Here is a 12,524-nt window from a genome sequence, read left to right as displayed (position 1 = left end):
AATCAAACTTTGATTCGTTGCTTAGGAGAGAAAAAGTGGTTAATTCAATTAATGGGGAGCAACATGTAGTGGGCATTAATGGTTGCCACGTAGGAGAAGTGGTTGTGCATGAGGAAGTGGGAATGGAAGGCCTCGATGGTGCCAATTACGAGGAGAGGAGAGAAGCTGATTGGTGGGCGGGGATACCATGTGGGAACATCGGGGAGGTTTGTGGAGGGCCAGATCCAACTTTTGACGAAATGGAACAGGCTGGAGGAGGATTGGAAGGGGTTTTCAAGGCATCCCAGGTAGCGGCCATTGGTGGGCAGGTTCGAGTGGGGGCATGAGTTTTATCAACTCCTCTAGCGGTGGTGCAGGGTCAGGAGATGGATGGAGTGTGTGGGGAGAAGGGTTTTCTAGTGGCAGAAACAGGTGGAGGGGTGAGGTCTCCGACGAGGGTTGGTTGTGGAGTTTACGAAGGTGCTTCCCATTGTTATCATCCAAGTGGCGAGGGGCAACTTGAGTTTGACGGGATTGCTACAACGAAGAAGGTCGGGAGGGGTGGGTTTTTGGGTGATCTGAGACAGAAAGGGTCAGTTTTGGCTTTTACCACTCTAGAAGAGTGTAATTTGGTTGATGTTAGGGTGGTCCAAGTAGACTTTTTGGGTCAGTAGCCGGAGGTGAGGCCAACTCTTGTCCTCTTGTCAGACAGTGCAATGGAGAATTGCAACAGAATATACATGATGAAGAATGATGAGTCTGAAGCAGTTAGAGTTTGGAAGGCTGGTAAAGGTATGGGGTACACACATTGTGCACAGGAAGAGACGGTCGTTAGTAGAATTCAGTCACTGGAAGTTCGGGATAGTTGTGAAAAGAGGAATGTGAGGGGGAGAGTAGTGTGAATGTCAATGAAGATAATTAGTATGAATATAAAGGGGGTAGATGGCGCTGTAAAGAGAAAGTACCTAAGAACATTGATAAGTAAGGAGCAAGCGGATATGGTGTGTATTCAAGAGACAAAATGTTCGGTGTTTAACAGGGAGAGTGTTCTTACGTTGTGGGGCTCTAATGATATAGAGTAGGTTGAGAACGACACAATTAAAAATGTCGGGGGGATTATTATGATTTGGAGGAAAAAATGTTTTCAGATGTCGAGGTGCTGTAATGGTAGAAACTATTCTATCATTGAAGGGATTTGGAAGCTTGGGACGGAGGTCCCGGTCACAATAGTAAATGTTTATTGTTCTGGGTCTTTACGGGAGAAGAAGGAGGTTTGGGAGGAGATCTGTAACGTTAGGGTGTTACAAGTGACTAAGGCTTGGTGCATAGTTGGCAACTTTAATTCTATCAGAAGAAGGGAGGAGAGGAAGAGTTTGTTATCTGTATCTGAGTACGACAGTGAAATTGTTGGCTTTAATAATTTTATTGAGAAAGCAGAACTGGTTGATATTCCGATGACCGGTAGGAAGTTTACGTGGTATAAACCAAATGGCTTAGTGAAGAGCAGGATCGACAGGGTTCTCATGTCAAAGGAGTGGGTTGAAGTTTGGCCGCATTGTAAACAACATGTGTTAAGTAGATCGGTGTCTGATCATTGTGCGATCATCGTTAAAAGTGAGATTATTGATTGGTGCCCAAAATCGTTTAGGAGTCTGAATGTTTGGCAGAGCGACAACAGATTCAAGGAGTTTTTGAAAGAAAGTTGGCTGAAGTATGAAGTACAAGGTGGAGGGATATATATCTTCAAGGAAAAATTGAAGAAACTCAAAGTTGATCTAAAAGTTTGGAATAGGGAGGTTTTCGGGGACGTGATTAAGGAGGGGGATGGGTTAATAAAAAGGATCAGAGAGTTGGACGCAAGAAATGATGATATGGATCTTAATGAGCAGGAGAGGGAGGAAAGAAAGTCTTTACTAGCTGACCTAAACAAAATTTTATTTAAGCAAGAGGCAGTGGTGAAGCAGAAAGCGAGGCTAAAATAGTTGAAGCAAGGTGATCTTAATACAAAATTCTTTCATTCTTCTATTAAATGAAGGAGAGCTAAGAATGAATTACATGGGGTTTTCGAGAACGGTCGGTGGAGTGAGGATAAGGATGTAGTTAAGGATAAGGTCAGAGAATTTTTTGAAGCTAGGTTTGTGGGGAAAGAATAGCTTCCGATCAGGTTGGATAATGTTCATTTTAACTCCATCTCCGAGGAGGATAATCAGATGTTGGTTGGAGCATTTTCAGTAGACGAAATTAAGGAAGCAGTGTGGAGTTGTGATAGTTCAAAGAGCCCTGGTTCTGATGACTTTAATATGGGTTTTATAAAGTTTAGTTGGGAACTCATTAAAGAGGATATCATGGCAGTAGTAAAGGATTTCAAATCCTTAGGAAAATGGCCTCGGGTTTCAAACGCGTCATTTCTATGCTTGATCCCAAAAACTGAAAATCCTCTGCATCTTGGGGAGTTTAGGCCTATTTCTTTGGTCGAATGTTTGTACAAAATTATTTCAAAGGCTCTATCGTTGCGGTTAAAAAAGGTGATTAGTAAAGTCATTGACGCCAGACAGTCTGCTTTTCTGCAGGGGAGGGGTTTGTTGGATAGTGTGCTTGTCGCCAACGAAGTCTTGGAAGAGGTGAAGGGAAGGAAGAAAAGTTGCATTGTTTTTAAAGCTGATTTTGAAAAAGCGTACGACTCACTGAGATAGGAGTTCTTATATTATATGTTAGAAAGGGTTGGCTTCTGTGGCAAATGGATTAGTTGGATTAAAGGGTGCTTGGAGTCCACTTCGGTGTCTGTGCTAGTGAATGGTAGTCCATCTAAGGAGTTCTTCTCAAAAAAGGGACTTCGTCAAGGCGATCTGTTAGTTCCTTTTTTGTTCTCATTGCGGCGGAAGGATTGGCAGGTGTGATTAGAATGGCAACAGAGAGAAAGATGATAGATAGTCTGGAGGTTGGGAGTGAGAAGGTGAAGGTAAACATGTTGCAGTATGCTGATGATACTATTTTCTTCTGTGCAGCCAATGTTAAAAGTATTTTCAATATAAAGGAGACTTTGAATTGCTTTGAACCAGCGTTTGGGCTTAAGGTGAACTTTATGAAGAGCAAGGTAGGAGGTTTGGGGGTAGAGCAAATAATGATTCAGCGGTTTGCGACAATTCTTAATTGTGAAGTGATGGTTTTTCCTTTTGCTTATCTGGGGTTGCCGATTGGAGGGAGTCACTAGAAAATGGAGTTTTGGGCTGGGGTGGTTGATAAAATGAAGAGAAGATTGAGTAGATAGAAAGGTAGGTTGTTGTCTATGGCAGGAAGGATTTGTCTGATTAAGTCGGTGCTCTCCTCTTTTCCATTATATTATGTATCTCTTTTTAAAATGCCTGCTGGGGTGGCAAAGGAGATAGTGAGTATTCAAAGGAATTTCCTGTGGGGGTGGGGTTCTGATGGAAGAAAGGTAGCGTGGGTTTCTTGGAAAAAGGTGTGTGAAGCTCGAGAGGATGACAGGCTTGGTGTCATAGATTTAAGGATTTTTAATACGGCCTTACTTGGTAAATGGATTTGGCGGTTGGGGTTGGATAAGGGAGGATTGTGGAAGAAGGTAATTGATTCCAAGTACGGGGGTTGGAGAAGTTTGAGAGTGGGTAGGGGAGGTAGTAAGGATTCCAAGTGGTGGAAAGACTTAAGGGAGGTTTGGAATTTAGAAGGGTGAGGTCGGAATTTTGAAGAAGCCTTAGTTTAGAACGTGGGTAATGGGAAGGAAGTTCGGTTATGGGAAGACAATTGGGTGGGTAGGGGGGCATTGAAAAGTGTTTTTTCGAGGTTATTTTCATTAAGTGTCTCAAAAGCATCTACGGTAGCAGAATTATGGTATTGGAACAACAATCTCTGGGAATGGAACTTTGGTTGGAGAAGGAATCTTTTTGAGTGGGAAAATAGTTTAGTGTGTGTTCTGTCTCAGGAAATTTAGGGAGTGAGCTTGAGGTCGGGGGAGGAAGATAGTTGGGAGTGGAAGGAAGGGGAAGAGGAAGGGTATACAGTTAAATCTGGGTATTTTCGCCTTCGGGGGGTCGGGTTGGGGAGAGAAACAAGGAGTTTTTGATGTTCTGGAAGTGTAGAGTTGTACCTGCTGCAGAAGTTACTGCTTGGAGGGTGTTGGAAGATAAGTTAGTTACCAAGGTTAATTTGGAAAAACGCGGGATCAGGGTGGTAAGTTCAGTGTGTATTTTCTGCGGGGCGGAGGAGGAGTCTTGTTCACATATGTTCTTTGAGTGTAGATTTGTGTGGCTTTTGTGGAACCTTTGCAGTGCATGGTTGGGAGTGCAAAGTGTGTTCCATAATGTTCCTCTGTTAAATTTTTCCTAATTTAGGATTTGTAATGCGACCGCTTTGGTAAATGAGGTTTGGGGGGCGATTTAGATCGCAGTTGTCAACGAGATTTGGAAGCATAGAAACAAAGTAATATTTGATGGGGGTGTTATAAATGTTTTGAAAGTTTTTGCCTTGGTGCAACTGAAGGCTTGGTCTTGGGTTACTTCCAAGTTGCAGGATGCGATTTTTTCATTCTCTGCTTGGTGTATTGACCCTTTGGCCTGTATGGAGATGTTGTCTTGAGTTTTTGTTGGGAGTAAAAGAGAGTGTTGTAGGCATTTCTTGTTGGTGTTTAAGTAGTGGCTTTTAGGTGTGGTGAGGATGAGTCCAGAGAAATAGGTTATTGGTTATGTGTTTTGTATATGAGTTGGACTACCCCTTAAGTGACCCACATTTATTCATTGTTTATTGCTAATAAAAATCTGGATCTAACCCACACATATCCTTTTATCTGTATTTTGTTTTAATTATAATTATAATTTAATAATATCTTGAATAATAATTACTCTATTCTAGTGTTTATTTCTAATTACAATTTTCACTTGTTTCGTATTTGTAATTAAAGATTTATTTGAGCAAAAAATTGTCAATAATTATTTTTATCATCAAACTTTTCCGTAAGTTAATTTATATAAACATTTCATGTAACTTTTGTAAATTCTTATTTTTAACTTGGGGATAAATTAATTTCATCTTATAAGAAGTTATTTTTTTTCCTTTTTTAATTCTTACAAGTACAAACAAAAATAATCTCCAAACATATATTTGACTAATTACTAACAGTATTATCTATGAATGACCTAATTAATTTGACATTCCTTGTGCAATTGTCCTCTATCAGAACAGTAGTCATAGACCAGATGTTTCTTTGTTACATATTGGTATGCCTTTTGTTGGTGAGGGTTTAGTTGCCAATGTTTGTGATCATTCCACCATAAATAAGGAGAATAGCAGAGAAATTTGTAGTGGTTTTGAGTTTGGCAAGCATGAATATTGAAACCCTCAAAGTGAGCAGTGAAGGGAGCTTGATTCCAGTCAATTCTCTTCCCATTAGATGCCCAAGGTTCACCATTCCATATGCTAGCCGTAACGTGCATTTCTTGCAAAGGAAAACCCACTCCAACCTCCGAATTGTTCTTGAATACCCTAATTGGTATTTCATCCACGTAAAACCTGATTCAACCTCAACAAAAATTAAAGGAATTTTCATATGTAACACTGTCTTAGAGATCTTATATAATATATAGTCTATAAATACAACAAAAGATGAATTATGTCTGCAATTCCATATCTTCTCCCTACATCTCCTTAATATTTTTCAATTTCAACTCTACCATTTTGAGTAGATGTTAGGATTTTTGTTTGGATGAAAATTGTGGTAACTTCTTCATTTCAAGTGGTCTTATTCACTACAAGAAAATCATGAAATAGAAACCAATTTTAGAAACAGAAAATAATACTTGCTATAATGACTAAATTAGATACCATTTTAGAGACTAAAATTCTTTTTTTGTTTCTAAATTAGTTTCTATTATTGTTAAATAGTTTTTTAAATTGGTATTTAATTACCTACCAAGGTTTTAACTACCAATTATTTAGATTCTAAATTTGGTTGCAAAAACCTTAGTAGCTAATTAGATACAAATTTAGAAACCATCTAATAATAATAGAAACTAATTTAGAAACCAATTCTTTTTTAGTTTTTAAAATGGTCTCTAGTTTAGTCACTATAGCAACTAATTATTTTTTGTTTCTAAAATTGATTTCTATTTCATGATTTTCTTTGTAGTGATTGTTTGTCTGTCATGGTCGATGGTAGTTGATGATGAACGTTATTGAGGTAAGTTTTATGGAGTTTTTATGTTTGGTTTTTGTTCGTTTTTTTTTTTTCATTTTTTCCATGTATACCGGGTTATGAAATATGTAACACCCCTACTATAATATGTATTTCAGATTATTCGAAATACATTTTAAAATTACATTATTTAATAATTTTTTTATAGTGATTATTGATAAAAAAACATATTGTCTTTTTTTTTATTAAAATTAGACCTGTATTTAATCACACAGTGCACGAAAATTTTACTAGTTTATAAAATTGTTATACTACTTTGATAACTCAAACATACCCTACTAGAAGTTGGAAAATTTATAGGAAAAAAAGTAATTTTTTTCAAGTAGCTGGTGGCCAAATTTAATGAAAAGCAGATTGGAGTTTGAATGATATAAATATTTAGGGAAGTTGATAACACCAATGAGATATTGAATTTTGAATGGTAATAGCTTACACTATTTGATGTTGGTTCCAAAGGAGTCCATATGTATGAAAATCGATAGTGGGATCAAACCAGAGACTATGTCTTTGCTCTCTGCCACCTTCATCATTTGCAAATATATTGGTTTGCAACATATGAGGCTCTCCATTGTTTCCCAAGAATTCAAAGTCGATCTCATCATGTTTTTCTCCCATACCTTCATACACTGTTGAAGTCAGCTACAATTACACAAAAAATAATACTCAATTTAACTTAATTATGTAATTAAGGAATATATATTTTTATAAAGAACTCAAAAGGTAAAATGAATTGATACATAAAAGGCTGTCACAACTCCTCTAGAGTCCTTGTTGGGTATCTTTATTCTCATATGAAAGAATCCAGAAGCATACTCCAATTTTGATCTGAAGCCAGCCCCTACATATGAAATACTAGTTAATTTTCTTTTTACAATTAAACTATACCACTCTTTTCTATAGTTTAAGCTAGATTGCTCCAATAAAATCCAATCCAAATCCAAATATTTTAATTATATTTTACATCTAAATTCATATTTTTTATAAAATAATTTGGATTTTTAAAAATCCAAATCTAAATATTTGAAATCTAAATTCATATTTTTATAAATTGTTCTTTATAAATCTACATAATATTAAAAAAATATTACTATAATGTAATTTAAAATTTATCTTTATTTTTTTTGTGTGTGATAAAGGTTAATTATTATAACTCTTTAGTGTTAAGCTTATGTTTTTAATTATTCATTAATTTCAATATTTTTATTGTAGTTTAACATTTTTATGTTTAAGCATTTATTATTTATTTAATATATATTTAAAACACGTAAGTTTGATTTTACGAGAATTTTTTTTTATCCCGATTTCACTTTCTTTTATATAAAATATAAATTAAATAGTTTTAATACGTTTAATTTAAAAAATCGTATTAGGCACATCTTAATTTTGATAAAAAAAAATCCTAATAAAAAATTAATCCACTATTATTAAGATAAAACATTATCTCATTTTCTATTTTTGTTACGAAAATCATTTAATTTTAAAATACTAAAATAAATTATATAAAAGAGATATTTTTCACTTATTTGACGCCATTTCAATAGAAAAAGTTTATTCTTGAGAATTCTAAAATGAATATTTTCCATTTTCCCTCTCCAACAAGAAACAAAAATTTAATATTTTTATTTCATGTACGTTTTCTTCTCTACAAATCATAGAAATCATGCGTGATTGGAGTTGGGATATCCATACCATTCACCTCCATGTTTAAGGGTGATTGAATTTAGATTGAAAATTTGGATTCTTCAATTTTTAAAACCTATATAAACAAAATGAAAGTGTGATATTGAAAAATTATAAAATATGGATCAAAATTAAATTCAGATTTAATTGAATATTTTTTCTAATGAACCATATAGCAATGCAAAAATGAAGTAGTTTGGCCCAATTTAATTTTTTTATCCACTCTTATAAGCTTCTACATATATGAACATGCATTTACTAAGTTAACCCAAGCTAATAGTATTATAATAATTTATGGAATACAGTAATATCAGTTAGTAAAAATATAACTTTTTTTATTGTATGAAACTCACTCATTATGAGAACATAAGAGACAATAAGATATGCTTCTTAAATAATTTTAAAATCTTTTATTCATAGAAAAAAAAGCAAACACAAATTTAACAAGGTACGTGTTGTCTAACCAAAGACTCTCCTCTTAGATTACATATAATAATTACTAAATATTTGTATAAAAGGATCATTAAATGAAAACAATTATTCTCGACGAATTTAAATTTTCTGCTGAATTTTTAGTTTCATTCTTCTAATGTACTTTTTAAAATATACTAATTTTAATATTCTAAAATATACTAATTTTAATATTCTAAAGTATACTAATTTTAATATTTTAAAATATATTAATCTTTTTCTAATATATCAAAATTAGTGTATTTTAAAGTCATTGTAGAAGTATAACATAAAAAACTCAGTATATATAAAGAGACTCTTTAATCAAACACGTAAGTCTTTTAACAAGCATAAAATTATACAAACCTGAAGTTTTATCAATTGAGAGTTGAACTTCTCTACCATGTTGTAGAAAGAAGACATGATGGTTTCCCCATACAACCTTGTAGTTCTGTTGGAAGCTAACTTCATCACTTTTTCTGGCATATACTATGGCCAGTGCCACAAAGAGAAGAAGGGCATAACAGAAGCTGCATAGCAGTTTAATGGTTAATAAAAAATTACCATAAAAGCGAACAGAATTTGAAGACAAAAAAGGCTTTTCCTTACTTTTGTTGTTTGTGCAAATGAACCATTATGTCAAACAAAGTACACCACACTATTCTCACTGTGAAGTTTGTTGTGATTTTGATTGTAATTTATAGCAATGATTATGGATTATGTAAAGAGTATCACAGGGTAATGAATCTTAACTACATTTCCATGTCAAGGAAAAACTTTGGGTGAGGAAGAAGTGGTGAAAGTGTAAAGTGACAGATACATTCATTAAAACAGCACACAAGTTGTGGCTCGTAAGCTTGTGAATGCCCTATTTATTCCTTCAAGTTGGTCTATTTTCACGTTACTCTTGTGGCTTGTGAAAGGCCCCTCCTTGTTACTATGCACCATTCCTCTAAAGTTGATGAAAATCCCAGTGACTACGAACGTACACGTAAATAGATATATTCTATCAATTTCTACGATCGATCATCTTGAACTCATCTTTTCATGCTTAGTATATATCTGGAATTTGATATCTTGCTTTCTCTTATCTGTAATCTTCTACTTGAAAAGGAAAAAAGGAAACTCAAGTAGTCATGCAAAAGGACATATCGATACTATTTTAAGGTAGTCTTTCCTTTTCGTAAGTGTATAAATCCATATATAAATATATACCTGCCTTCTTAAAATTGGTGAATACTCGTATACATGGATAATTTGATTTACAATTACAAAAAGAAAATTTTAGTCCATTATCTTTTTATTATTATCTTTTTAAAGTGAAGAATTGGCAATGAGAAAAATAATATTTATACATATACATATATATTAGTTTTATTTTGATTTCAATAGCTAAGCTTTGTTTTTTTTTTTTTTTTTTCTGGGAAAGTGAAAACTCACTTTAGCCTTATTTTCTGTATGCCGTTTCCAAATGAAATTCATTATTGGACATTTTGTGGTCTTTATTTCCCACCTCCATGGTTTTTGAGGGTATTGAAAAAGTATAAATTGCCCTTTAATTAGATTTTCAGATTGTAAATTTTGAAAATTTATTTTGGAATACATAATTTAAAAATATTTTTATTATGAAATTCATAATATATTTTTTGATTTTGAATTGTATAATTCGAAATGCACTTACCAACTATACACTACAAAATATATTTTTGATTTTTTATAATTATTTAGGTTTAGTGTTTATGATTTATAATCCGAAACACATTTTTATATAAAAAAATATATTCTTGTTTTATAGAATCCAAAATATGTTTTGGGACTCTGAAATTTAAAATACACTTTTGAATTTTATATTTTATAATTCAAAATTCATTTATTTATGCGATAAAAATGCATTTTTAAAAAATATATTTTTATATTATACAATTTTCAATGTTCCTAACTTTTTCAACACCTATACAAGTGTAAGAAGAAAATATAAGGAGATGAAAGAAAGATTTTTTGTATTTACCAATTATCTAAAAGGACACTAAAATGGATATAATTTTTTTAATAGTTATTATCATCCTCATTAAAAATAATTAATAACGTTCTTATCAAAATGGAGCGCGACTCTCTCCATTTAGAAGAAGTGATGTCATTAGAAAGTGGAGTTTATACCCCAATGATTGATCACCGAGTTGTTGATGAAGTTTAAGGAAAAATTTACTATGTAAATTTTTTTTCGACATTTAAATTTGTAAAAATTAGAGAAACTATGTATAATATATGACTATAAAGAGAATAAGAGAATTAATTTACCACTCCTTGTGTAATTGATATAAATTTATAGACTATTGAACCTAAGTTAAAATATTTCAAAAGATAATTTAAAATAAATAAAAAATATGATTGATTACTTAATATTTATCATTCACTTAGTTATAATATATACCTACATATTCGACTTATACATATACATCTGATTTGGTCAGATAGTAATATTATTATATAATAGAAAATTTTGATTATGAAGGAAGAAAAGAAAAACAATTTTGTTTTTGTTTTTGACAAGGATAGATCCTTGCTGTGATCTCATTTGTGATAATGAGTAGTCAAGTGAGAAGAAGATAATAAAGAGTTAACGTTTGAATGATGATAAAAGTAAAAAGAAAAGAAGTAAATAAAAGGGGATATAAAGGGAGGTGAAGTGTATAAAATTGATTACAATGGAGAAATAATAAGAAATCCCATGAAAATTTCTGTACCAAAACAAGAAAAGGATTTGTATTTTAGTTTTATAATAATCAAAATCATCACTGATGAAATATAAATGACTACTGGCCGTATAAAATGTGGATAAGATTCACGTGATAGTCTTTTTCATGTAAAAAAATGTTCAGACTTGACCGTAGACTTGTAGGAAGATTGTTGATCACTTAAAAGGCGAGACATTGCTTATCCTATTTGTAAATAAATTCATGTATAATCTTGGAGAAAATAATTCGTATTTTGAGATATTTCAAATTTTGATCCACTAGAAACTAGAAGAAACCTTTTCTCAAGAAAAGAAAAAAACAATTGAAAGTAATCAAAGTGTAAGCGTGTACTTATCGATATTGATTGGGCTGAATTCTTAGATAACAATGATATCCTGCTTGAGAGTTGATTAAATTTGAAAATTTCAAAGTATTTCGATTTTAGAGTTTTGAGGCTTTAGTGTATATATATATATATATATATATATATATATATATATATATATATATATATATATATATATATATATATATACTTGTTACAATTCTAGGTATTCTAGGCAGTACAAACAAAATTTTTTGTCGGGTCGTTGTCACGATTTTTTGAATTTTTTTTCTAAAAATCATATTTATCCAAAGGCTTCTTAAGTGTGTGTGGAAAGCAAATGGGTTTGTGCTTCAACTAACTCAAAATGAGGGAATCGACCCAATGTGCATAGGTGGAGGAAATTAGGGTTTTTGAAATAAGGTTTTTTAATATGGTTTTTCTTTTTCCATGTATGGCTGTGCAATGGTGATTTTAGTAGATGTTGCAAAACAATGACAGATCACCCTTTGGATAATGATTTTTGAATTTGAATATGTGATTTATAGCGCTTTTTTTGCTATATATACGATGTTTGTGGCTTGGTGAACCTCCATTCGCAATGCATTCAAATTCCTTTTTTTTGTTCTCTTCTGTAGCATCGTTTCCTTGTTGGGTTTTGATGCATTTTTTTAAGGTTCTGATCAAAGTTGTTTGCTTTTATCTTTTATCTTCTACGGTTTTTTTTGTCTATAGTGTTTTCTCTTCATCTCTTTTCGTTTTCAGTACTCTATTTGTTGGGTTTTACTGTATTTTATTTTTCGTTTTCTCTGTTTGTTAGGTTTTTTGTTCACAGTTTCAAGCTTTTATTTTTTCTCTTCATCTATTTATGGTATTTTTTCTCCACTTTTCTTGATATTTTTGGTTCTTTGCATCTTACGATTTCTGCCCATTTCCAGTATTTTTAATCCAATTTTTTGGATGTTTTTTGTTTTCTTTGGCAACCGATGTAGGTTTTTAGGGTTGTTTGTAATTCCAATCATGCAGGTTTACGGTATTTAGGGTTTTCTATAATTTTTGGATATTCTTTTTCTTTGTTTACAATATTTTTTTCTCCAATTTTTGAGTATCTCTTTTGTGGTTTAAGAATTCACGTTCACTCATTCTGTAT

At 32.5% G+C, this 12,524-nt stretch overlaps 2 protein-coding genes across 2 annotated transcripts; one reads left to right on the top strand and one right to left on the bottom strand.

Moving 5' to 3' along the window:
* The first annotated feature begins 695 nt into the window (after window positions 1-695).
* Window positions 696-2,672, top strand: LOC150025498 (uncharacterized). The gene is made up of 4 exons (XM_090294065.1): window positions 696-771; window positions 1,171-1,885; window positions 2,015-2,090; window positions 2,133-2,672. The coding sequence occupies exons 1-4, from the start codon at window positions 696-698 to the stop codon at window positions 2,670-2,672; spliced, it is 1,407 nt and encodes a 468-aa protein (XP_090150191.1).
* A 2,321-nt stretch (window positions 2,673-4,993) lies between these two features.
* LOC137826930 (xyloglucan endotransglucosylase/hydrolase protein 2) lies at window positions 4,994-9,099 on the bottom strand. Its single transcript, XM_068633084.2, has 5 exons — window positions 8,924-9,099; window positions 8,681-8,844; window positions 6,922-7,022; window positions 6,618-6,823; window positions 4,994-5,502 (listed from the first exon to the last, which is right to left on the bottom strand). Exons 1-5 carry the CDS (start codon window positions 8,947-8,949, stop codon window positions 5,130-5,132), a joined length of 870 nt encoding a protein of 289 aa, XP_068489185.2. The 5' UTR covers window positions 8,950-9,099; the 3' UTR covers window positions 4,994-5,129.
* Between the last annotated feature and the right edge of the window lie 3,425 nt (window positions 9,100-12,524).

Source organism: Phaseolus vulgaris, chromosome 8, assembly GCF_051622355.1.
Source record: "Phaseolus vulgaris cultivar YP4 chromosome 8, ASM5162235v1, whole genome shotgun sequence".
Taxonomy (NCBI): domain Eukaryota; kingdom Viridiplantae; phylum Streptophyta; class Magnoliopsida; order Fabales; family Fabaceae; genus Phaseolus; species Phaseolus vulgaris.
The sequence above is the reverse complement of the archived record's forward strand: the minus strand, read 5'-3'. Positions and strand labels throughout refer to the sequence as shown.